The sequence below is a fragment of the Centroberyx affinis genome, unplaced genomic scaffold (assembly GCF_046629955.1).
Source record: "Centroberyx affinis isolate AG114_WGS23_722 - 3 ecotype Tasmania unplaced genomic scaffold, CSIRO-AGI_Caff_v1 ptg000439l_1, whole genome shotgun sequence".
NCBI classification, from domain to species: domain Eukaryota; kingdom Metazoa; phylum Chordata; class Actinopteri; order Beryciformes; family Berycidae; genus Centroberyx; species Centroberyx affinis.
In genome coordinates, this window is record NW_027279102.1 from 15,001 (window position 1) to 41,742 (window position 26,742).

Sequence of the window (26,742 nt, forward strand, 5' to 3'; positions counted from 1 at the left end):
TCCTTCTCTCCTCCTTCCTTCCCTCTCCTTCCTTCCCTCCTCCATCTCTCCTTCCTTCCTTCTCTCCTCCCCCCCCCCCCCCCACAGGAGATCATCCTGAAGCGGGCAGCAGACCTGACTGAGGCTCTCTACAGCGTTCCCCGCAGCCACAACCAGCTGCCCTCGCTCACCGGCTCGGCCGCGCACAGCGGCATGATGGGAGTTAACTCCTTCAGCAGCCAGCTGGCCGTCAACATCAGCGAGGCTTCGCAGGGCGACCAGGGTGAGGGGGGCGCACACACACACACACACACACACACACACACACACACACATGTATACACACCAGCATACTTGCAAGTGTCCAGTAGTGCACACACACACATATATGTCTACACACACAGACACACAAACACTCAAGCACATGCATGTACGCTAACACACACACGTTTGTCTACATGCATACATACCACTATGCATACAGAAATGGCAGCACACACACACACACACACATAGATGCACACACACACACACACACACACACACTTACATATAGACATACACACACATTAAACCAGGATGAAACTGTATTTGAAATCCCTCCGATTACTTTGGAAGCATTTTGGGCTGCGTTTGCACCTCAGGGGCTTTTCAGTAGACTTCAGTAGAGTTCAGTAGAGTTCAGGTAGAGTTCAGTAGACTCTTTGATCAATGACACAGTATTCTGGCCCGGGTCGGACCGGTCCAGTCCAGTCCAGTCTGGTCCAGTCCGGTTCCTCCTGGACTTTAACAGCCGCTCTCTCTCTCTCTGTCTCTGCGGAGCGGAGCAGGAAAACTATCGCTGCAGTTTGAAAAGTGTTGTGCTAAGCTTTGGAAAATTAAAGATGTTTGTCATAAAGTCGCAGTTCTGCTCTGAACACACACACACACACACACACACACACACACACACACACACACACACACACACTGCCTCCCACTCACCACCACACTCTCACTTTCCTTACGGTAGCATTATCATTTTCTGCATCAGGGTGATTTTAATCTGTTTTACCTCCTGACTTGTTTCTGCATCATGTCTTTCTGTCTTCCTGCTCGCTGAGTTTTGATGCCGTTTGTGTTTCTGTCACTTTGATTTGCTTCTTTGCAGTGAGATGTTGTTTCTTCAGGGTTTCCTTCTCTCTGTTTCCACTGGTTTTATCATTTTGGCAAATAAACAAAAATTTAGCCTAAAGTCTGAAGAGCAGAATGTCAGTCTGACCTGCAGTCTGTCTGAGGAAACGCTGCAGAAACACCGGCCTTACTGGCAACACACACACACTGCAGGAACAACCTTAAAGGTGCAATCTGCAGTTTATTTGACCACCTTAACTTTACATATGTTATCAAAACGGTTGTCTTGTAGAAGGTTTTTAAAACATTCTCAGTCCATCATAAGTAAAATTCGGCTCTGTTTTACTTTCAGACATTACAAATGTAAAGAAACATTTTACAGCCTCAAACTCCCAAAATCCTGCAGTCAGATCCTGGATCAGCAGCTTGGTCAATACATTTCAGAATGAAAAAAATACCTTGAGTCCTATGAATCACTATGTAAGCAAAGTATATCTCAAATATATTGTATTGAAGTGCGCTAGGCCAGTGGTTCTCAACCTTTTTGGCTCATGATCCCCGGTCACAAGCATATAGAGTTTAAACCAACAAATGATTTTCCCTTTTCAGGTTGTTTCATTTGATTCATTATCAGAGGAGGCACAGAGGCTAAAAACAATTCAGTATTTTACAAGAACAAAAGCAAAAATTAAGGAAAAATCAGAAAAAATAGACATGATAAAACATTTGTATAGTAGAAATATGTTTTTTTCCTGTTCAATAAATCATCCCGCGACCCCCCCAAAATTATCTTGCGACCCACTGAGGGGTCCCGACCCCCAGGATGAGAACCACTGCGCTAGGCAAAGGCATTGCAAAACACACACATACACACACACACACACACACACACACACTACGATGAATATGAATACTAACTCTGCTACTACTGCACCCAGAAACAGGAGGGTTCTTCCAGGGTTTTTGTGGTTAGTGTCGAGGTTCTATATAGAGCCAGAATGCCTCAAAGAACCCTCTGATTTGTTATGATAATATATTTTTTTCAATTTTATTTGATTTGATTTGATTTGGCAAATAGAAATGCATGATAAAAAACAATTCATGTATATTTCACAACAGAGGATAACGTAAGAAAGTGTTACTGAAAACACTGATTTCCACTGTGGAAGACAAAATAACTTCACATGCAACAAAACAGTAAAAACACATCATAAGATTTCACCTTTATTTATTCAGGCCAGTTGAGAGCAAGTTCTCTTTTTCAGTGACGCCCTGATTACAAGAACATATAGCATATAACTACACACAGCTTAAAACAACTTAATGCACACATAAGACACAAGTTACAACTTAACAGATAAGACGACAGACATCATACAGAAGACGTTTAAAACGATCAAATGGAATCAGGCTATTCAATTTTAGCAAGGTTCTGCAGGCTATTCCACTATGTGGGGCATAATTAAATGCAATTTTTCCTAATTCCTAAGATGATAGAATATACACAGCACTAACTAAACTCTTAATCTTAGTCTTAAATCTGGCCACTTCTCAGTTTATTCCAAAGTAATGTTCTCACTTCCCTTTAAACAGCTTTAGTAGGACAGTATTTTTTATTTTAGGCAGTTTAACAAATTGAAGCAAAATGAGCTTTGAGCTGCAATCTGCTCTTCAGTCTGCAATCAGAGTAAAGAACTGTGTTGTTCTTAAAAAGTTCCTTTAATTCTGCTGATTTGGAACATTCAGTACTTTCTTAAAGGTTTCTTTACAGCAGTGGTTCTCAACGTGGGGCCCGGGGACCACCAGGGGTCCTTAAGGGGGTCCCAGGGAGTCCCCAGCAAATTGATGAATTGTTAAACTTCTCCATTATTTAATTTACAAGACGTTAACAAAAATACAGAATGTAAAAGAATTACTATTTTAGTCATGGAATTCTGGACAAAATCATATCTAACAATAAAAATATTCTCAGATTTGGGTCCAAGAGACAAAATCTCATCAAATGGGGGTCTGTGGCTCTAATGTGGACTAAAGAAAGGGTCCTTGATATATAAAAAGGTTGAGAACCACTGCTTTACAGCACTGTGAAGGTCCTATGCAGAACCTTTCCATCACCTTTTGATAGAGAACGTGTCCACAGGCGGTCTGCTGTGGTACGACCCCAGAGGAACCGGTTTCTGGTTCTATATGTTGAACCCGTTCTGTTCAGAGTTCCCTACAGAACAGGCCTGTGTTCCTGTCAGCAGGTTCTGTCCCGGCCGCTCAGGAACTCGTCCTGAACGTGCGGCGAACAGCTTGTGAACACGCGCCGACAGAAACCATCGCACAACTGTTTTTACTCCGCGGACACCTCTGCTTCTCCACCTCCCTCTTTTTTCTCTCTCTCTCTCTCTCTCTCTCTCTCTCTCTCTCTCTACCCCCCTCCCCTCCCCTCCCCTCCCCTCCCCTCCCTTCCCTTCCCTCCCCCGTTGTCTGCTTTTCCCATCGGCGCAGGAGCGAACACCTATAGGAATCTATGAGGTCATGGGAAACGGGACCGCAGCCACGGTGAAAATTCATAATTCCAATAGTTTATGTCCGCGCTCGGTGGAACATTACACCGAGGATCCGACCGAGTCCCCGCACTGTTATGGAACTATGAAACGGCTCTTTGTGCCCCTCGCAATTACGCGCCGTGATTAAAACATTAATAAAAACAGGGGCCCGGGCGCCCAGGCCTTATCAGATGGACGAGGTGCCTAATTTACTGCGGTAATTCCAGAGCGCCGCTGCGGGCTGCGGGCCTGTTTTGCGTCACGTCGTCCCCGTGCAAAATGGATTATTTCTTTTTTTTTTTTTTTTTTTTCTCTGGAGTTTGTCTTCCTCTGCGTTCACTTGCTCTATGTGACACTGATAGTTGAATTGGGGGGAGGGGGCGGGGGGGGGTTAAAGTACACACATTTCTTACTCAAGTAAAAGTGTAAATACTCGTCTAAAAATATACTCTAGTGAAAGTTGAATTACCATTTCAAATAATTTACTCAAGTCAAGGTATAAGAAGTACATGGTCTCAAAATACATGGTAAATGTTTTGTTTTTTTAATTTAACCTTTATTTAACCAGGCAGGTCAATTAAGAACAAATTCTTATTTACAATGACGGCCTAGCAAGAGGACAAAAGGACCTCTCAAAGGGTAAAGGGAAAAGGGGACAAAAAAAATAAATAAAAAAAACACGCAAAAGAAACTAAACAAAGAACAATCCAGATAAGACTATCAGACACAGATGTTACACACATCGCAGAGGCAGAGAAACCAACACAGTATGGGAACGGGGAAATAATCAAAACACACACCAAATAAACAACCAAATAAAATTCATGCAAGTCCTGAAGCAGAACAGAAATGCAGTGAGTAGAAAGTAGAGATTTGTCTTGTGAAATGTAGTGAGTAAAAGTAAAAAGTCTCAAAGGTTAAATGTGTAATATTTCTGCTTTCCTGAAGCATAATATGACTAATAAATATCAGCAGGTTCCTGAGTGACAGAGAGTGAAACAACAGATTTCTGCATTCAGAAACACAGGAGCGGGCCGAGGCTGAAGGCTCCTGCCGCCTCCACCAAAGTCCCTTCAAAAACCTGGCAGTTTATTTTTGCCTTAATTATCGGCGAGAAACGCACACCGGAAGATATCATTTGAGACTTTATTACTAATCGGTAGAGTGTAATGGTAAATTCGGCGTGTATATAATCCTCCAAACAGCTCGAATTTTTACGGACCGGCCCGTTTATGCGCCGGGGGAAAATAGCGAATCGCGGTGATGTCATGTCCGGATCACAGCAAGCGTCTAACGGTCTAACTGGGTAAAAAACATGACAGAAGTTTTATTGTTTGTGAAACGGTCCAACCTGCCCCGCCATGCTGATGATGGTCTCGCTCTACGGAGGGCAGCGTGTTGAGTGTTGTCATGGCAACGCTGAACAATAAAGGCCAGCACTTACACACACAGAGAGAGACCCTTTAATTACAGAAACAAAGTATTTTTTACTCAGCTTCCACTCGGCTAAGTCTCCCTGACCGTGGGAGTGACGTCAACCCGCCGCCGCCGCTATAGAGTTACACAGCGCTCCCCGTGGGCCGAGTCTGTCCTTCATCTCTCACCCTGCTGGTGTGGTGTAGTTACCTTAACCCCGAGCCCTCCGCCCCCCCCCCGCCCGCCCCCCCTCCGCCCCTCTGTGCTCCCGTTGATTGACCCTCATCCAAGATGCATTGAATACCAATGTTCCCTCCAGCACTTAGCGTGCCCTTTACCCCCCTCATGAGGCGCCCGAGTTCCCACCGACCTCAGGCCATGCTTACTGAGCAGAGCCAACCGTATGCCAAGTAGCACACTGAGCGCACTCTCTCTTTCTCTCTGTCTCTCTCTCCCTCTCTCTCTCTCTCTCTCTCCCTCCACCTCTCTCTCTCTCTCTCTTTCCTCTTTCCCCCACTTCCTGGTTCGGGCCAACGCAATTCCCAGCAGGAGCAGTTGATGGAGCGCTGCCCTGGGACGAGGGCGAGAGCGAGGCAATGGGAAACACATGTCCGAGAAAACAGAGGAGGGGAGAGGCCGAGAGCCGCGTCGTGTCCCGCTCTGCTCCATACTGTTATTGTTCTTTAAGAGACTCCTATTTCTTAACAAATCGGCACGGACCTGATCTTATTTGTTTTGGTGTGGAATTAAATGTTCCTTGTCCTACCTCGAATACAGCAGCGTGGGAAGCAGATTTGACGCAGATCACATCATGCGACCCTCACGTATTAGAATGAAATGAAAACACATGTTGCGGTGCAGATGCAGCCGGTGTAGGAGTGCCTGAATTTTTACTGCATAATGGCCAAAGCGCTGCAGACTGGACTGGACTGGACTGGTGATTAGTTGGTTGAGAGAAAGTAGAGTTTGTCCTGAATAACACTCAAAACAAAAGAATTCCCTGCAGTGCTAATTAGGGTTAGACCAATATATCAGTTTGTCAATATATTGGCCATTTCACTTAAAACTGGATTTCGACCTGTCATGTCTGACAAACAGAATCATTCCAGTGTGGTGTGGCAGCCAAACCCACCGCAAAAAAAATGTTTAATTTGTATGGGTTGCAGTGGAGAGTTGTTGTGTCACATGATGGTTTAAATTAGTGGTTTTCAATCTTGTGCCATCGAGGCCTAAGAGTCTGCAGGTTTCCGTTTCAGCCAAACACTGCTGCAGCTGTTTGGGAAAGAAAAACCTGCAGACTGTTCGGCCTTGATGGCACAGGACTGACAACCACAGATCTAAAGGCAATTTTAGAGGCTTTTCCACCATTTTTTGAATGCTTTTTGGCAGGAAAATGGTGCATTTTTGAGGTATTGAATATTGGCACCAAATATCAACTATTGGCAGCTTCAATCAAAAACACCACTACTGGTATTTACCTTCAAAAACGCATATTGGTCGAAACCCTCGTGCTAATGCAGGATAGGTGCAGGATAAAGGAGGATTTCTGCAGCGGCTGCCACTGTTTCTATCTCTGAAAACAGAGCAGGACTCTCTAACCCTCTGCCCTTCTCTCTCAGGTTACTCCCGTAACTCGAACAGCGTGTCGCCCCGCGGCTACGTGCCCAGCTCCACGCCCCAGCAGTCCAACTACAACACCATCACGTCCACCATGAACGGCTACGGCGCGGGGATGACCAACCTGGGAGTCCCCGGCTCCCCCAGCTTCCTCAACGGCTCCACTGCCAACTCCCCCTACGCAAGTAAGTAGAAACCCGCTCCGCCTCAGAGGCAGTTACCATGAAGGATCGTTTCAAACGGGTCTCAAAGCACGATGCAATCTGTGAGGGCAATTTGTGCCACGAACTCTGATAGCAGAGCCAGGTTCCTGGAGGACAGGAAGACTTTACAGTGTTTCTGCTGTGCCGCACTGTCTGAGTAACCCACTGGTTTTAACATTTAAGTGTTTTCATTCCAAAAAACTGATGTATATTCATTTAGAGAATAATTTTATACCTGGTATACAAGATATATAAGACAATGCTTCAAAATTATGGATGATTCCATCTTTAGATATATTTATTTTCTTTAAGCAAAGGTGACAGATGATATTCACAAGTCATTTTATAGGAGTAAATGTAATTTCCTGAATGGCAGCTATCTTATTTTGGATTGAACCTCTTCGATGCACATGAGGTGTGTAGACACACGGCTGCAGCAGGTGCAGAAGAGAATAATAAAAGCAAAGCATTCCTGTTGAGACAAACTGACAACTTCAAGTCTATTGAAGCATCCCTCTTCCTCAAAGTCGGCCCTCTTGTGCCTCTGCCATTGAAACTTTCCACATTGCTCTGATTAGCATGCCTGGAGTCTGCGCTCCTGTTTGGAAGGCGCAGGTGTGTTTTGGAGTCTAGTAAAGTCTAACTGACCCTGAGGGAATGCTCTATTGTTTTGGCTACTGTATCAAAGAGCCAAGTCTCAGTGAGACTCGTTTAGAAGGTAGCGAGCTAAAACAACGTCTCCGTGCCAGTTGATGTTGCGGTCTCTGGCAACTAAACAAAAGGTGGGCTTACATCTCTCCTGGCTTAGCTCTACAGTTTTCGCCGCTGAGGGTTTTAATGTTGTGTGTCTGCCGAGGGGAGAGGTGTGGATTGAACACCGCCATGCATTGTTTCCAAGTCCTCATCTACTCTGACTGTCCCTTGTTCCATCCTCCTCATTCCTCCCCTCTACTAACCCCACTAACATCCTCATTGCATCGTTCATGCATTCATGCATTCATGCTCTGGGCCGAATCCATTAATATGAGCCGAAAAAAAAACAAAAAAAACATCTCATCCGTGATGTCAGGAGAACAAGCAAAGAATGGGAGGAAATCTGAGAGGAAAACGGCTGGGAAGCAGCGATCCAGAGCGACTGATAGTGTTTGGGTTGAAGGGAAAATCACATTTACATTCCCCCCTTCATTTACAGTTCCATTTTCAGTTGCTGTCCTTGAATCATTTACAGATATATACATGGGTAAAAATCTGTGGAATCTATTAAATAACATCAATAAGGATAAGCAGTCAGTCAGTTGTAGCACCAACTGGCACAAAAAAATCAGTTTTACTATCAGAATGGCATGAAGACATTTGACGAGAATGCTAGAGGCAAGAATGCTAGAAATGACGTGTTTAATCGACGTTTTGCAACGTTAATAGACACTGACTGTCCACATGGACGTGCACACACACTCTCACACACTCTCACACACACACACACACACATTTTTGTGGACATGGATGGCGGTTGCTGCTGCCTTCAGGACCAGGTTTGTGTTAAAGTGTAATTGTGGGCCTTCAAGTTATGGATCAACTTTGCCAGATATGCACCTGTTTGCTTGGAGCATGTTCCTCCAGACCTCGGCCCGTTCTGAGGCAGGGATCCATTCCCCCTCTTCCTCCTCCTCCTCCTCCACCTCCTCCTCTTCCTCCTCCTCCTCCCCTGCATGATTCACCTCATCTCCGTCCGATCACTCACCTCCTCTGTCTGTCTGCCTGCTTGTTACCGTCACCTCCTTCGGCCCTTTGGTAGGACGTCCCACCTCCTCCTAACCTCACTCCCTCCTCCTCTTCTTCTTCTTCTTCTTCTTCTTCTTCTTCTTCTTCCCTCTCCTCTTGCTCAAACACTTTATCCTCCTCTTCTTCAGCCCTTTCCCCCTCTTCCTCCACCCCTCTCTTTTCCACTGGACCCATAGGCCCTTATTCATTCTCTCCTGTCCATATGATTTCTGCAGTCAAACAGAAGAGCGCCTTCGCCCCTGTCGTGCGGCCACAGACCTCCCCGCCCCCCACCTGCACCACCACCAATGGCAGCAGCCTACAGGGTGAGCATCCCACCCCTTTCCTGCCTATCAACAACCCCGTCCATTGCTGTCTTGGTCCATGTCCGATCCGGGCACAAACTAGAGAGACGTACAGCGTCAGAGTAATGCTAGAATTTGGTTGTTTTTTTGTTTTCGGGTACGACTGGTTTGAAGGTGAAAGTTGATCCATAACTTCTGGCACTTTTTGGGAAGCTGATTCTATAATTTAAAGGAATTTTAACATTAATGTTTGCAGATATTTCACTTTTTATCCACGTTAGTTTCCTAAGTTCCCAAGATTCCTAGCCAATGAGTCAAGCCCTCTTGGTTTAACACTAGAAAGGCCAATGGATTTTGGGGGCCAAAGAAAAGACAAACAAGCCATCAAATGGAGCGGGTGAAAATGATTATAAACAGTATTTTCATAATTCATCTAACAACACTGGTTTGTACAGTAAGTGGGTCACAGAGGGACATTTCAAAACCTGAGATATTTCAATGCCAAAATTCAAAACAGTTAACTTGACAGTGGCTTTCTAGTATTAATGCATTCTGACTTCCAGCACTGATTCATAAATATGCGTCACTGTAGCAGCTACTGGAACACTGCAGTCGAGGGGAACACTTTACAATGAGGTTCACTAAGTTAAGGGTTAGTTAATGCTTAGTAAGGGTTTGTTAATGCTTAATAAAGGTTAGTTAATGCTTAATAAGTATTAACTAACCCTTAATTAACAGTTAACTAATTTGTAATTTACTAATGGTGTTCATGTTAACTAAGGCATTAATTTATACATTATTTAATAGTTTATAAAGATGACTATTAAATAATGTATAAATTAATACCTTAGTTAACATGAACACCATTAGTTAATTAAGGGTTAGTTAATGCTTAACTAACCCTTAATTAATGTACCCTTATTGTAAAGTGTTACCCAGTCGGTAAATAAAAGCTTGCATGACAGGGAAAGTAACTTGGTTTTTTTGTTTGTGTCTCTGTTGAATTCCAGCCATGGCAGGTCTTATAGTCCCACCCATGTGAAGAGGATTTCCCAGCCAGATACCGTCAGCCCCCCCCGCCCCCCACCCCCCACCACCACCCCTCCGCCCCCCCAACCGCAGCGGTGGTGGCCGCCGGCCCGCTGGACCTCCACAACAGCAGCATAAATCCATCTCACCCACCCTCCGGCCGACCAACCCCCTCTGACCCGCCATCCATCACTGCGCAAGAAGAGAATCCAAGTTCCAGGCAAACTTTTCCTATTGTTCAATTATGTTTCTGTCAGCTGACCGTATCGCCATATCTCCATCTGGACTTGAGTGTTATTCCCATTCCTGTATACGCTGGAGGCCATTGTAGAAGTCCTCCTTTCATGCATTTATCCTGCATCTACCTATCTGCAGACAGTTCCTTCCAAATTACTATATCGCAACAACAAACTTCATTTTTCCACACAGTTCCTCTTTTGGGACGGAGCGAAAGTGCAGCAGTAGTTCGACTTCTACAATGGCTCCATCTGTAGGCGGCATTCCCACGGAGGAGGTTAGCCGATCAGGAGAGCTAGCAATGTGAATACTAAACTGTGGTTAGGCGGGCAGGTGTCTACAGTACTACTTATTGTGTTAGTATTGTGCCGAGTTATTACCGAGGCTTGTTTGCATGACTTGAGTCTCTGGAGACCGGACCGAAGAGTCGGTCTCCGGTCGATGTACCACTGTGAGTCGGGACGGGGCGGCGGGAGGCGACGTGTCCACCAGGAACTTCTTATCCTGTTTGTTTTCAATGGAAAGGACGAGACGTTTTTTTTTCTTAGAGCTTACATCACAGTCTCATTAGAATTTCGTCAAATGAGCACGAACTCTGAAACGCAGATTTCAGACAGTGTAGCGGACACAAATTAGTTGAAGATTTACGTTCCGCCTCCATGAAAGGATTATGTGACGATGGCAGGGATTGGATTATGTGTTTAGGCAACAACTTTGGTTAAGGTTAGGTTAAGGTTTTGGTCATGTTTTAATAGGGTTAGGGTTAGGGTTAGGGTTAAACATGAAAACTTCACTCAGAATAGAAAACTTGTTATCATGAGTTGGGAATTGAACCTGGGTCATCGATCATCCGCCCCCCCCCGACCTCCACACTGCGCTATTTCAATGTCAAACTACTTTGTGTTTCTAGTCCTGTCTCCTCCACCTAATCCTTTCCTGCTGGGAAACTGTACTTCTCTCACTTTTCCTGCACGGAGCTCATATTTGCATTTTAAGACATCGGGCTCATTTCGCGAAATCTCAGGAGACCAGGCTCGACCTTAGCATGTTTTTAGCACTCACAGCGCTGAGTGCTAGAAGTTAAAAATATTTCAGCTATTAGCAGCAGAGCGCTGCGTCCCTCAGAAGGGTTTTCAGCCGTCACTCAGCAGCAGCTACGACCAGCGCCGCCTCAAACATCTGCTTAGCGCTGCTAGCTAAAACAGAAAGGCCCGGTGGACACAGAACCTGAGGCAACAGGAGGTGGAACGAGTCCAGAAACCAGGAAAATCAAACTCTTTCTCTCTTTCAAACTAAGGAACGCCGTCAAACGGTTCCAAATTTGATGGGTTGTCAATCAGAAAACCCCCACCGCAATCTCTAGAGAAACAGGCTCCTTAAAGACCATTGATATCAAATATCACAGTCTTCTAGCATTTTCCTTTGTGTACCATAGCTTTTAACGATGTGCGTGTCTATCATATTTTAAAGGAGGAAAATGCAGTAATTTTCTAAGCTAATGAAAGAATTAACAAACGTTCTGCCGAGGAGAGAAGAGCAAATGTTATACTAACATTTGTCTGTTATCTGAATAACGTCAGGGCAGCCCAAGGTTTTGAGGGTTTCTTTTTCTTTCTTTTTTTTTTTTTTTTTGGATGTCTACCATTTTTGAAATACAGTACAATAGTTCTATTTCCGGGTGTGTTGAGTGGTAGATTTTAACCAGAAAAGCTTGCAGCAGTTTTAATCACATTTAGGTACCAGATTTCTTGTTATTCTTCTGATTGTGCTTATTTTATATGTATTTATAAAGTATGTTTTGGGAATTCCTTTTGTGATTTAGGCCTGAATGATAGTCTCAAATATATATGTAAACACATTTGATGTCTTAATACCTTTTAGATATTGTAAAAAGAGTGAACAAGTGAGAGGAATAACCCTTTTGTAAAAACAAAAAAGTCACGACATGGTCACCCTGTTTTTGACAGCAGGATATACGCTCCATCACTTTTGTATAAAAATGCTTTTCCGATACTATATTTAACTTTTTGTAAACAGCATTTGTGTTTCCCCTGGTTCTTCTTGTCCTTTGTGTATTATTGTGAAATGTATAATCATGGTTATTTCTTAATGCACTATTTTTGTTGGGGCACTTAATAAGAGCAATGCATCTTAGCAAACAAGGAGAAAAAAAAAGCTAAAAGAAAAAAAAAGAAAAGAGTAAAGCTAGAACGATATGCACCAATATGTTTTTCCGCCATTCTGAAATGGCAAAATCCTTGTCATGTGAATTTTTATATTTCAGAAGCTTATAACGTCATGATATTCCATCACTCTTTATTTTTTTTTGATCAAGCATATCCATTGGTTTCGGTGTTTAGAATATAATATTTTATCCATCTTAATATTAGACCCGATCCTAGTCTTTGTGTTTTTGGTGAGAATGATTGTACAATAAAACAGGCGTCTGTGCAAATCATGGCAGCAGAATTTAAAACCACTCAAAATGTTTGGGTCACTGATCTCAAGGAACCTTCCATCGATGTTAGTGTTGTTGTTGATGGTGCTGTTATCGTTGTTGCACACAATCTGTATCATTTACTTATGCAATTGTTTTACTGTTCCGTAATGCAAGCTCGTCTTCCACATTCCAGTGGAAAGGTTTGGAAAATTAAAAGAACAAAAAGTCATATTCGATGCCTTACAATTGACCATGCTTCAACACAAAGTCTTCTCTTTTTTAAAAATTTGATGAAGTGACATTTCAGTTCTGCAGTCGGTATCATTTTGTTTGAGTTTGTGATTTGATTCGTTAGGTGTTTCGCTCCATGGCAAGCCTTCCTCCAGTCAAACTGCTACGATTCTTCCCAGAGCGATCCCTTGATATTTTGATATTTATATGCTTCCCTTCCCGCACCGGACATTTGTCACATTAGAGGAAACATTTGTCCCTCAGGTTCCCTAAAGAGTCTTGTTTGCATTATCAGCACTCCTCATTGAACTCAATGGGAACGGTTAGCGGCTTCCTTTTGGCCAGTGATGCCCGTTGGTGTCAATGAGAAACTTAAGGACTATTGTAGAAACTTTTTCTAGACTGTGGCAAGTGTCTGCTGAAGGAAAGAGGAGTCAAGTAAAATTCAAAATGTCATCGTATTCCTTTAATTCCTGAAAATAAATGATCCTGAAGCTCCTTGAATCCCCCGTTTGAGAAGGGGAGCAAAGGACCGGAGGGCAGGAATCGAAGTCGGGACCGATTGAACCTTTTGAATTTATGCAAACGCAGCGGGATTGACGCGAATCTCCGATCGCCGAGCGGCATCACCCCGGCCGCCGTGATGCGGGCCCGTGGGTGAACATCTGTCACGCGTCTTTGGAAAAGCCATTTTTTCAATTACGAGAAATGAAACCCAGCTTGTAGAGTGCACTTGCACACCTTGCAAAAACATCTGAGTTCAATATCATGGCTCCATAAACCCATTTCCAGTGAAAACATGAGCGCAGGCCCTCGCAGTGAAAGCTTGGCTGACTTTCCCCGGCCCTCCGCCTCACATTCCCCCCCCCCTCCCCCTTCCTCCCTCCCTCCCTCCCTCCCTCATATCCATTCCATCCTCATCCAGTTTTCAAATAGCTTGCGAAAATATTTTTGTCATAGTTGTAGAAAGCTTGCTTTTGCCGCCCTGGTTTTCAGCAGAGGTTTTAAAAACTGCAAAGTATACTTTTTTCAATGTTTAATTCAATGTGAAAAAGGGGAGAGGTACTGCATCTTTGTGAAATATGAAATATATCATCAAAGTATATCAAAGCACAATGTTTAATTAATGTCTTTAGAATACAAACGGGGCGACGTCCCCATGGTTTTTCTTTTCCTGTCTTTGGCCATGCTGTAAATAGATGCATGTTTTTTTTCCTGTGATCCAGTGCTTTTTGTACAGAAACAGTCTAATAAAGATTACATTTGGCTTGACACTCCTGACGCTCTCTCTCACTTTTTTTTTTTTTTTGTGATGTTTTTGTAAAGTTAGAAAATCCATATCAGCGATCATTTGCTCCTTAGAGGCTCACAGATTTATGTCCTGTATGCTTTTGTCTGTTTGCTATGTGTGGGTCAGCGGTAATCAGGCCAATCCCAGTATTTTTTTTTATTTTTTTTTAAACAAAAACTCAGATGAAAAACCGTGAAACATCATCCTTCCAAAACCTCAAACTTCTGGACCGCCGTGCTTTCCAACGCTCGTCCATCTACGAGATATATTTTCGAAACGGCCTCCAAAGATTACAGTTAATGATGAAAATCTTGGCACGGAAGTCCTGAAAAAAAGCTCCTCCAGTGACATTTTGACCAGAGCTGATCTGAATCAATCACCGCAGCTCCGAGCCAAAGGCAGCGATCCCTCATCCACAGCAGGTAGAAACATCAGCTCGGCTAAAACAGAAAAAAAATACTATTACTTTAGATGAAGTGGAAGGTTTCTATAGAGGGGATGGATTTCCTAAGTGTGTTATGACATTGGACAGACATGGATCCCGGTGTGAATGTACAAACTAAACTTAAATGAAAAAGGCAGTTTCAGGATGTTGTGAGTTCAGGAACGGGATTTTTCTCGTTTACACAAGGCTGCATTTATATTTATACTTTTTTATTGTCATCATATCATTTCGTACATCTTACCCATGTTATATAGCCTATGTAGTGATGCCAAATTTTTTTTTTATGACATACATAAATGACGTGAGTAGGTGTGTCACCCAGTGATACATCATAATAACAATCAATCAATATGACAATAAATCAAGATAAATAATGACATTATTTACAGTACAGGTTTAAATTATTACAGTATGTTGTGTTTTGTTCAGTCAAGCAGTGATGCAGCTCTAGCTTCTCACTCTCTACAGTAGCTTCTCACTACTGTAAGTTACTTTATGGTGAGAGAGACACAAAAAGTTTCCTTTAACGGGGCGATAAGTGAGTTTAAAGCGCAGGTCAGCTGAGGTCTTTATCAGCCTGGAGTCTGCTTTCCATCCACAGCAGTCAGCGATCTGCGAGCTGGCAGCCGAACCCGCCCAGGTTCAGTTATAGGAACAATTAACTTTCGCTCCATCGTCAGCACCGGCCTTGATGAGTTGTGAAGTCTCTTTCTGGAAGACGCGGCGCTCGTTAGCGAGGCCTTCGCCCCGAGGCTCGGAGCGAAGCCCAAAGAAAACCTTCTCCCAGAACCGAGCCGCTCCCTCCCTCAGGCTGCAGCTCCGCGGCCAAGGAACATCTGAGCGCTGCCAAGCGCGGGCGGAAGCGGCGCGGCCCGGGTCGTATAAAGATGGCCGACTTCCCACAAGAAGCGGTGGGTCACACGGAGAAGGAAGCCGTTAACAGGTTTGACATATTTTGAGCGATCGCTCAATAACGCACGATCAGGATTTCCTCTGGAAGGATTTCATGGAAAAAGGTTTTGACTGGAAGAGAAGCTGCTGAGCCGACCGTTCTGCAGCCTCGCCCCGAAAAACACACAACACACACACAGGCTGAGGGTCACAGGTGTTCAGCTGATGCTCAATCAGTCAATCAATCAATCAATCAATCAGTCAAGCTTTATTTATGTAGCACATTTTCTGCAAACAAATGCAATGCAATGCACTTCACATTAAAATAGTAAAAATCGAATAATATACAGTTAAGAATACATACAAATAAAGAATAAAATAATAAAATAAAGTAGTATATAGTGGAAGCAATAAAACAAAGTGCAAGAAACTTAGAGTGAAGGAGGAGACAAAGTCAAATCAAGTCAAATATCAGTTCTAAGAAAAAGGCTAAACAAGTCTGTCTTAAACTGTTTCAAACTGTTCATACTGTCAATACAGTACAGTGTCTTTTTAACATGTGAACAACCCCCAACACCCCAAACTAAAAAGTTCAGTAAGGTGAAACTAATTATGAGACTGTTGGAGCCTTTTCACACCTGGCAGTAATGTGTGTTATCCAAACTCACACAGGGATTTGGAAATAGAAAAAAAAAACTTCTAAAATGCCAAAGGAGAGAAAGAAAAGGTTGAAGGAGGTTCAGCTTTCAGTAACGCAGGAACGGAGCGTTACTGGGATTAGGAACTGTCAGTGGTGGAAAGTAACTAAGTACATTTACTCAAGTACTGTACTTAAGTACAATTTTGACGTACTTATACTTTACTTGAGTATTTCCATTTTATGCTACTTTGTACTTACACTCCACTACATTTTACAGGGAAATATTGTACTTTTTACTCCACTACATTTATTTCACAGCTATAGTTACTAGTTACTTTTCAGATCAATATTTTATATTTAAAACATTTGATCATCTTTATAAAATAACTATAAAATAGCATTGTACCCAAAAGTATAGCTAAATTGTTCAGATTAGCTTCACATTGACAACTTTAAAATGCTGCTTACATGTACATGTATGTCAATAAATCAGTATTAATATTCAAATAATTTATGAAAAATATAACTCTCTAAATGGGGACAGTTTGCATAATGAGTACGTTTACTTTGATACTCTAAGTACATTTTGCTGCCAATACTTATGTACTTTTACTTAAGTAAGATTTTGAATGCAGGACTTTTACTTGTAATGGAGTATCTTTACATTGTTGTATTGATACTTTTACTGAAGTAAAAGATCTCAGTACTTCTTCCTCCACTGGGAACTGTGATGGAATTACTGAATTAGAAATTGTAATCCCTTACACTACTGTTACTGAAAACAGTAATCACTTTACAGAGTAACACATTGCCGCCCAGCACTGACTGTCAGGATCCTGCTGGACGGGGAACAAGTGAGACAAAGTGTTTACTGTCAGATTTAAAGAGGTAAATATTACCAAAAGGAAGTGACATACGTGACATAAAAACAGAAATAGAACTCAGATGTCAGTGTGTATTTTAACATGTTTTAATGCCAGCTGTAAATACAATCCAGATCCAGAACCAGGACCGGGAAACAAGACACATGTTCATGCCAGGTGTAAAGAGGCTCTTGGACTCGGTGAAAACCAGCTGCCAAGTCTGAGCAGAGGACCGGGAGAGAAAACCAAACCTGACCCGAGCAGCTCCGGGTTTTCATAGCTCACATAGCAGAGAGCCTGATGTTTTGGCCTGGAGAATTGTTGAAATAGCTTCTAATCAGTCAGAGGAGGAGGAAGAAGAGGAGGAGGAGGGGGAGGAGGAGGAGGGAGAGGAGAAGGAGGGAGAAGAGGAGGAGGAGGAGGAGGGGAGGAGGTGGAGGAGGAGGGGAGAGGAGGGAGAGGAGGAGGAGGAGGGACAGGAGGAGGTGGAGGAGAGAGAGGAGGAGGAGGAGGAGGAGAGGGAGGAGGAACATAAGCAGGAGGAGGAGGAGGAGGAGGGACAGGAGGAGGTGGCACGGAGTGAGTCCAGGTGTGTTTGTTTTGGGCGAGCAGTGGAATGGAATGGAGCCGGAGTTAAGTGACATTATGTCACTCCGGCGCTCCATACATCTGCGCTTTTAAATGGTGAAGAATTAGACCATTTCCTGTGTGGTGATGATGTCATTCTGATACGACTGCAGGCCTAGTTTTGGGGCTGTGTGTGTGTGTGTGTGTGTGTGTGTGTGGTGGGGGGAGGGGGGGGGAGGTTATTATAAAACAGCACTCAGGACTGACGGGGGGACTGTAAGTCATCTCACACAGGAAGTGCCTCGGGCCCCGGGCCCTCGCGATGACACCGGAGCCGCCGCCAGCCCGGCCCGGCCCTGGCCCAGCCTGGCCCCGGCCTGGCCCCGGCCCCGGCCCCGGCGCTCTGGAGGAAGGTATGTAAATCACTCGTCCAAAGGTTCACGCTCGCCAGCCGTGTTTCCTGGGAAGGCCGAGGATCCTGGACCAGATCTGGAAATATGATGTCGGCCCATCGAAACCATGTGTTGCTCAACCTCGGCTCTGTCAATAAAGAGCGCATATTTGGGAGCGGGGGTCAGCGGTTTCCTCATCGTTTGGGAGCGGAGCTGGAAAGGCTGAGCTGGCGACGGAGCAGGAGGAGGAGGAGGAGGAGGAGGAGGAGGAGGGAGGAGGGAGGGAGTGGCGGTTTCTCCCAGAGTTCAGCGGGACGCGGCGACAAAGTGACAAAGCTCACACAGCAGAGAGGCTGATGTTTTGGCCCGGAGAACTGTTGAAATAACTTCTAATCAGTCAGAGGAAGAGGAGGAGGAGGAGGAGGGAGGGAGGGAGGGAGGGGGGAGAGGAAGAGGAGGAGGAGGAGGGAGAGGAGAAGGATGGAGAGGAGGAGGGAGGAGGAGGAGGAGTAGGTGGAGGAGGAGGGAGGGAGGGAGGAAGAGGAAGAGGAGGAGGAGGAGGAGGGAGAGGAGAAGGATGGAGAGGAGGAGGAGGAGGAGTAGGTGGGGAGGGAGGGGGAGGAGGAGGAGGTGGAGGGGGGGAGGAGGAGGAGGAAGAGGAAGAGGAGGAGTGGCAGTTTCTCCGCCGCTCCTCCTCTTCCTCCTCCTCCTCCTCTTCGAGTTCAGCAGGACGCTGTGACAAAGTGACAAAACAAAGTGTGTTCAGAGTCAGCGGAGGTTTGGACCGGCCTCACTGACCGGTCTGATGGGGTTCAGCTTCAGGTTCAGATCCAGATTCAGATTCAGATTCAGCTTCAGCTTCGGGTCTGGAGGCGGCCGGTCACTCGCTTTGATCGCCCCGCTCTGCCCCGCCCCCTCAGGACGGCGGGACGGCGGCTTTATGATTTTTCGGTGGACGCTCGTATCGAATAATAAATCAGAGCGAAGTCAACATCAGGAAATGTACTGGATTCATTTACAGTATTTTAAAGAGAGCAACTATTTATTATCTCATAAATGATGATTTTTTTTTTTTCGCCGCATGGTAAATCAGTTCTGTTTTTAAGGCGAATGACATCTGTGCCACTATCACACACACACACACACACATTCTCTCTCTCACACACACACACACACACACACTCTCTCTCTCACACACACACACACACACACACACACATACATCATACATTTACATGTCTTGACAGGCCTGACAAGCGTTACTTGATCATTCTCAGTGTTCGTCAGGTTCAACTGTGTTGGTTTCACAGCTTAAGTGAATCCAGGAGAAGCTGTCAGTCAAAAGCCTTTTCATAATTGAGTTCAATTTCCGTAGCTGCAAAAAGAGATGTTTCTTACAAAGTGTGTGTGTGTGTGTGTGTGTGTGTGTGTGTGTCTAACCCTTCACTATATAATGTCTTGTGTCTGACATCATTGTTCACTCTGCCACCCGCAGCTTCACCCCTTTCAGTCCCACATCACTCCTCCTGTATTAGAGGCTCAGTCTGCAGCGTTGCGCCCCCTGCTGCAACACTGCTGCCCATGCTGCTGGCTTTGTTTATGTAGTGATTTATTATTAAAGATATGTTTTTCACTCTGCGATTCGATTTCTGAGCTTTCGGTGCAGTGACTGACAGGATCTGTTAGCTAAACAGGAGTCTGACATGGATTTGGGGATAAGATAGAAAAGATTTATTTTTCTATTTATTTTTTATTTAAGCAGGTTAGTCCCATGTTGGCCGAGAAAGCAGCAACATGACAAACAGAAAGGCTGCAGACCGACAACTTGCAACATATATACAGTATACGTATATATGTGTATAAATATATATGTAACGTTAAAATAAAATGAAAATTACATAAAAGAAAGAGCAAGGTAAAATCTTCTGTATGAGCTTTCCAAAAGACGATAATCCAATATAAAACCAGCAGGTTCATGGGGTCAAACATTTAAATTTTGACTTAATAACATTTTTTGAATAAAGCAAAGCCAGATTCTTATGAGTAAAGCAGCTGTATTTTGAGTTCTAACTGCCTAAGAAAAAAAACTCTAAAAAGGCTTGTTGTGTTTTTTCGTCCCTCAGCCTCACTGTGGTGTTTCTGCTCTGTTCTTCCCACAGATCGCCTGTCAATCAAACAGTGTGGGGGCGGAGCTTGGATTTCCTGTTGCATGCAATTTGAGTTTCTCTTCTTCTGCTGATTCCAAACCAACCAGAAACGATCACTGTTGAGTAATTTATTTAGATGAAAACACATTATTACTTTAATATGTGAGTCAGTAATCTTTGGCCATTATGCTGAGCTGCTGCTGAGCCCCCCCCCCCCCCCACCCCCACCCCGCCCACCCAACCCCCCACCCTCACACACACACACACACACACACGTCCAGGTAGGGAACCCAACCTTATAAATATGGAGGCGAGCCTAGGGAGCACTCTGCCTCTACAGAAACACCCCCACCCCACCCCACACCCCCACCCCCTCTTCACACACACACACACACACACACCCCTCCTCCATCAAACACACCATCAGATCCAGTCCCTCTTCAGCAGTTTCCCAGGAACAGTGTTCAGTTTGTGTAGGAATACAGAAAACCTCTCTATGTTTTGTTTTGCCCCCCCCTCCTCTCGCCCCCCCGCCCCCCCCCATCACCTCAGTAGATGTTTCGGGGTCTTGTGGACGACGAGGCGAAGCTCCGCAGTCCTACACTTTACACCTGTTTCCCTTCTTCATCTGTCTTCATTTTTCTGGAGGAGGCAGGATGTTTGGCTTGGCTGCGACCTACACCATGACTTAATCCCTGGGTGCTATTGTTAAATTTTTCGAGCAAAAAAATAATGAAAACCAAATGCGGCGTGGGACCCCGTTTTGGGTTTCAGGGCCTGCACTTTAACAATGTTACGTTTCCAGCACGTCGAGGCCAAATAATTCACTTATGTTTCCCTTGTAATATTATGCCAAACATGAGATCTTTACTTTGTCAAATCTGGTAAGTATCAAACCAACTGTATCAATAGGAAAACAGTTTTAATAAGCATTCCCAGGCGAGCGGCGAGGAACACCTCTCACCTGGAAGCTATTAAAGCCGACAGGAAATGGAGGCAGAGATCGAGTGCTTCCCAATAATGTGTGTCCCCCTGGAGAGGGGAAATATGTAGATTCATCATAAAACATATCTGAGAGGTTGGACTGTAACAGAGGAGAGAAAATCAGCAAAGACAGCTGGGCACCTCCAGCCCTCCAAGATAATATCACACAAACATCTGTGGACGCAGCGTTCGGATCGCGTTTCATCGCTCACGTCGTCCCGTCCCTCCTGATAGTCAGAATGTAAACACGTTCTCCAGATGGACGCTCGTTTTTGTTGGCAGTTTGGCAGCGTCTCAGTAATATTTGGCCTTTTGACTGATAGATTTAGCCCGCATCCATCAGATTACCGTCCATTAAAGTCGATCCGCGGCGGGCGAGGCGAATCTTCGAGCGAGAGCGAAGACTCTCCTCTCCATTGAAATTCCTGAAGCGGCGCGATCATCATCACGACGGTCTCAAAGGCCGAAATCAGTGTTAATAAATCAATCCCCGGCCTGGGTGTGCTCTCCATCGCTCCCTCAGCTGCTTGCTAAACAAATGGATTCAGCATGTTTAATGAGGCTGGGGGAGGTAGAGGTAACTAATACCTTTAATGATCTCAGCAGACCAAAAAACATTGGCACCTGCCAAGAGAAGGGAAGCCCCGGTCCAAGTCGGGGGAAAAGCGGTTTGGACGGCGGTGCCGGGGGCCGACGGCGGGGCGAACGTCTCTGGAAGCGCGGCAGATTTACGGGCCGAGCGCCGCGGAGACGATCCCGCTCACGGAAAGGCCATGAATTCACAGAGCGATCGAACGCGCCGCACACCGACAACAGAGACGGCACCGGGTAGTTAATGTTTCAGCAGGTGGAGTCTGGGTAATGGGAGGTGATGACACGGGCAGATGATGAGTCACGAGCAGGAAATCCCCTTCGCTTTGTTTCGGCGCTCTGCTTTCAAGGAACACGGAGACCTTCGGCTGTAAAGCTGCAGCGCTCCCGGCTCCGCTCGCTGTGTGTTTGTGTGATTTGGAGCTGGATCGTAACTCAAGCGTTTTAGCTGGAGTTTAAAAATAAAAGCAGAGAGTAAACATAAAGTCAGTTTTATTCAGGTGGGTGTTGACATATACAGATGTAACAACTGTAGAAATCTGCACTTTGGCTCCGTCCCCAAGAGGAAATGTTTGGAAAAATCAAGTTTTGTTCTCTTTTCAGCTGCTGGAAGAGACATTAGAGATTTGTGTTACAAAATTGGCAACGCAGTCTCAAAATTTTGTGAAATACATGTTGTGGACGTCAATAGTGTGAAGATGACATTCCTCCACCATGAAAAGATTATGTGAAAATAGCAGGAATTTGACACCATTTTCACCTGCTGGTCAGCTAACAGTAAAACAACTTTGGTTAAAGCTACACTAAGTGATTTTCTGACCACTAGAGGGCGACAGAAACCACAACACATTTTGTAAACACACACAGGAAAGCCACTGGGCGACGGAAGGCCTTAAGGACAAACCGTGCATAAAGGCTAACGGCTAAAATAAACGTACCTACGTACCTAAATATCTCCGTCGAGAGGAGCTTCGATTCGGTCTGACTGACAACAAGCTTTAGAAAAGAGGTGAAAGTTTGTTTATATCATTACTTCTCACGGAAATCTCCATGTAGCACACGTTAATGTCAGGACTGGTTACAGGGTCTGAAATCGCTTATTGCAGGTTTAAGGTGAGGTGAAGGTTTTGGTTAAATAAGCAAAAAGATCAGGTTCCTGTAGTAAAGGATTCTGGTCCAACAGCAGGAATTGTTCTGGACATTTTCACCTGTTGGTCACATGAAAAGGTTAGCTAACGCTTCAGTTTAGCAGCTAAAACGGTTAGCTTCAGGTTAGCTTCAGGTTACAACTTGTTCTTCTAGTCCCGTCTCCTCCAGCTGATCCTTTCTGCTTGGAAACACATTTCTACCACTGCTACTACACAGAGTGAGTTATTTGCATTTTACAACATCGTGCTCATTTCACAAAATGTCCTGACACGAGGCTGAAACTGGTTCTTCTGGATCGCATTCAAGAACGAATTGTCTTCATCTGTAATGCAGGAAAGATGCAGGGGAAATGCATGCGGGTGGCTTCTGCAATGGCTACCACCGAATATAGCACTATAGATTCAGGATAAATGCATGGAGGAGGAATGAACTACCAGTATATACAGTATTTATCTACTGTACCTGAACATGAAACCCTCTACTTGGTTTTCCCTCGACAGAAACAACTGAAACTAGGAAACGGAGCCGTCCTTAGCGGCGCCATTAATAACAATCAATACTCTTTGTTCAGCAGCAGAGCTCGAGTCCGTCCTCTGCTGTTCATATTAAACGAACTATCGGGTCTTTGGGGGTAAAAGTGTTTGTTTTGAAATGATTACGCTCAAGTGGGTGACGTGCGGGAAGAATGGCGTGTAGGTAGGGGATGGAGATGGGAGCGTTCGCACCAGAGAGTCTGCCCGAGCTTCCTAAGATGTCTCGAGAGAACGGACAATTATGTGCAGAGGCTAAAGCAACAGCTATGGAGGGCACAAATGGATTCTGGGGGCAACTGGCTCCTGTCCATTATCCACTCAAACACGACCTCTCCAAAGAATCTTGCTCTGTGTAAGTAGTTGTTTGGATAATACGGCCATCGAGATCATGTAAAAGACTCATCGTTCTGTGCCGCCGGCTTTCCATTACCGCCTGCAGACCGACAACAGGTGATCTCCTTCAACGCCGAGCGCCGTTTTCCGCAGCGCATACTGAACATCTTCCATGGGGAATAGCAATGGATGGCTGGGGTTTTAACCTGTTGTGCTGCAACGTACGGATATGTGGACACATTACCTTTAATGCGGCACTCCATACGGCCCGAGGGAAAGTCCTGGGTGCGTCTGTAAAAAGCGGCGGTGAGTTTCTGTACGTTTCTGAGCGGCACCCCCGGCCCTCGCTGCTCTCAGCTTCGGCAGCGGAGTCATTCCTATGTTCCCAGGGTCCTATGTTCCCAGGGTCCTATGTTCCCCAGATTTATATGGCACACAATGGGAACATGACAAAGGGTCCTATGTTCCCTGGGTCCTATGTTCCCCAGATTTATATGGCACACAATGGGAACATGACAAAGGGTCCTATGTTCCCAGGGTCCTATGTTCCCCAGATTTATATGGCACACAATGGGAACATGATAAAGGGTCCTATGTTCCCAGGGTCCTATGTTCCCAGGGTCCTATGTTCCCCAGATTTATATGGCACATAATGGGAACATGACAAAGGGTCCTATGTTCCCAGGGTCCTATGTTCCCCAGATTTATATGGCACACAATGGGAACATGACAAAGGGTCCTATGCTCCCAGGGTCCTATGTTCCCCAGATTTATATGGCACACAATGGGAACATGATAAAGGGTCCTATGTTCCCAGGGTCCTATGTTCCCAGGGTCCTATGTTCCCCAGATTTATATGGCACATGATGGGAACATGACAAAGGGTCCTATGTTCCCAGGGTCCTATGTTCCCCAGATTTATATGGCACACAATGGGAACATGACAAAGGGTCCTATGTTCCCAGGGTCCTATGTTCCCCAGATTTATATGGCACACAATGGGAACATGACAAAGGGTCCTATGTTCCCAGGGTCCTATGTAACCAAGGTCCTATGTTCCCAAGGTCCTATGTTCCCAGGGTCCTATGTTCCCAGGGTCCTATGTTCCCAAGGTCCTATGTTCCCAGGGTCCTATGTTCCCCAGATTTATATGGCACACAATGGGAACATGACAAAGGGTCCTATGTTCCCAGGGTCCTATGTTCCCCAGATTTATATGGCACACAATGGGAACATGACAAAGGGTCCTATGTTCCCAGGGTCCTATGTAACCAAGGTCCTATGTTCCCAAGGTCCTATGTTCCCAGGGTCCTATGTTCCCAGGGTCCTATGTTCCCAAGGTCCTATGTTCCCAGGGTCCTATGTTCCCCAGATTTATATGGCACACAATGGGAACATGACAAAGGGTCCTATGTTCCCAAGGTCCTATGTTCCCAGGGTCCTATGTTCCCCAGATTTATATGGCACACAATGGGAACATGACAAAGGGTCCTATGTTCCCAGGGTCCTATGTTCCCAAGGTCCTATGTTCCCAGGGTCCTATGTTCCCCAGACTTATATGGCACACAATGGGAACATGACAAAGGGTCCTATGTTCCCAGGGTCCTATGTTCCCAGGGTCCTATGTTCCCCAGATTTATATGGCACATAATGGGAACATGACAAAGGGTCCTATGTTCCCAGGGTCCTATGTTCCCCAGTTCTAGGGTTAGGGTTAGAGACCTTCAAAATCAAATAAAATGATAACCATTGGTTTTGTTGTGTTTATATAGCTGTTTTGAAGCCTTGTTCCAATAAAAAAAAAACTGGATAATATTTATGAAATATTTTAACATGAAACGGGTCAAATAGGAGGGTTAATGTGTGTTAACAGAATATTGAACTGGGGAACATAGGACCCTGGGAACATAGATACGCTCCCTCGGCAGCAGCTCGAACACGTTAGCTAAACGAAACTGACGGGGGAGGAATTTTTGCCCAAAAACCCACAGAGTTTCCAAACGTTACCTCATCACGAGAAGAAATGAGGAAGTGTTGCTTTAGTTTAAGAGATGCGAGGCAGAGGAAGGTTGCATCAGAGACGAAGCTCCGGATGTATAGCTGCATAGATTTACACCACATCGGATAGTTTTTTTTTACAAGAGCGTTGATGTAGATTCAAGCATCCCAATTCACACAGTACCGTATAAATATTTACCTACGGTGCATCTGAATTCCATCTGTCCACCACTGGTGCTGCCCTTATATATTTCCCACTGGGAACTGTGAAGATGTAGCAGAGATCCGGGCTGACCGAGACTCTTATTAAAACAATGAAGCTCATAATTATCCTGGAATTCCAAAGCAGTGCTATAGTCATAATGAGGCCACACAGGAGCCGGCTTATAAAGAATGAATGTAATAAATAAGCCATTAGATGGGCAGTAAAAGAGGAGGAAATAAAAAAAAAAAGACAACAACGCTGAAATGAGTTCAGACAGGTCTTGTTGCCTCTTGATGAGCACTTAGAGAAGTTTCTATTCTAGACCTTCCTCGCTATTGGTATGCAGTTTACAGCCGAGGAAAACCTGTGTTAAGAATGAGAAGAATCAAGTTCATACCTGTAGTGCAGAAGGAAAGCCTGCAGCGCACATCGAAAAAATCCCGTTGTTGCACAATAACCATCGCTGTTGATTTACATTTTGTTTTCTCATGTGCCTCTGCGTTTGCATTGATATCATTATTTTGAACTAACAGGGAATACTGATAAGATGGTAAACTGTTTTCTCTGATAAACAATTTTAAATATTTGTCTTCACCCACCAAAGAGACTCCGCAGTCCCTCGCTGTTGCTGTTTATTATTTATCAAGAACATGAAGCCCCAGCAGAGCGAACAGGAGCCGGCTCCCCGTCAAATCCAACAGGCCTTCACAACTCCATCAAGGCTGGCAGTGGAAATTGTCCTTTTTAATGGCTGCTTTGAAGTAAAAAGAATTATCATATCGCTGGAAGTATTAAAGTTCCCCAGAAGGAACCCTACAGTTTTATTAGTTTTACGGCTGCTGTCTTTT

At 44.8% G+C, this 26,742-nt stretch overlaps 1 protein-coding gene across 1 annotated transcript in view; it reads left to right on the top strand.

Moving 5' to 3' along the window:
• The window catches only part of LOC139642178 (transcription factor COE3-like), a gene marked incomplete at its 5' end in the record, with an annotated part of 11,400 nt that extends 1,430 nt beyond the window's left edge, over positions 1-9,970 (top strand). The window contains 4 exons of the mRNA XM_071516939.1: positions 88-262; positions 6,662-6,844; positions 8,755-8,949; positions 9,939-9,970. Of these exons, the coding sequence (XP_071373040.1) occupies positions 88-262; positions 6,662-6,844; positions 8,755-8,949; positions 9,939-9,970 (585 nt within the window). The remainder of the gene's footprint in view (positions 1-87; positions 263-6,661; positions 6,845-8,754; positions 8,950-9,938) is intronic.
• Between the last annotated feature and the right edge of the window lie 16,772 nt (positions 9,971-26,742).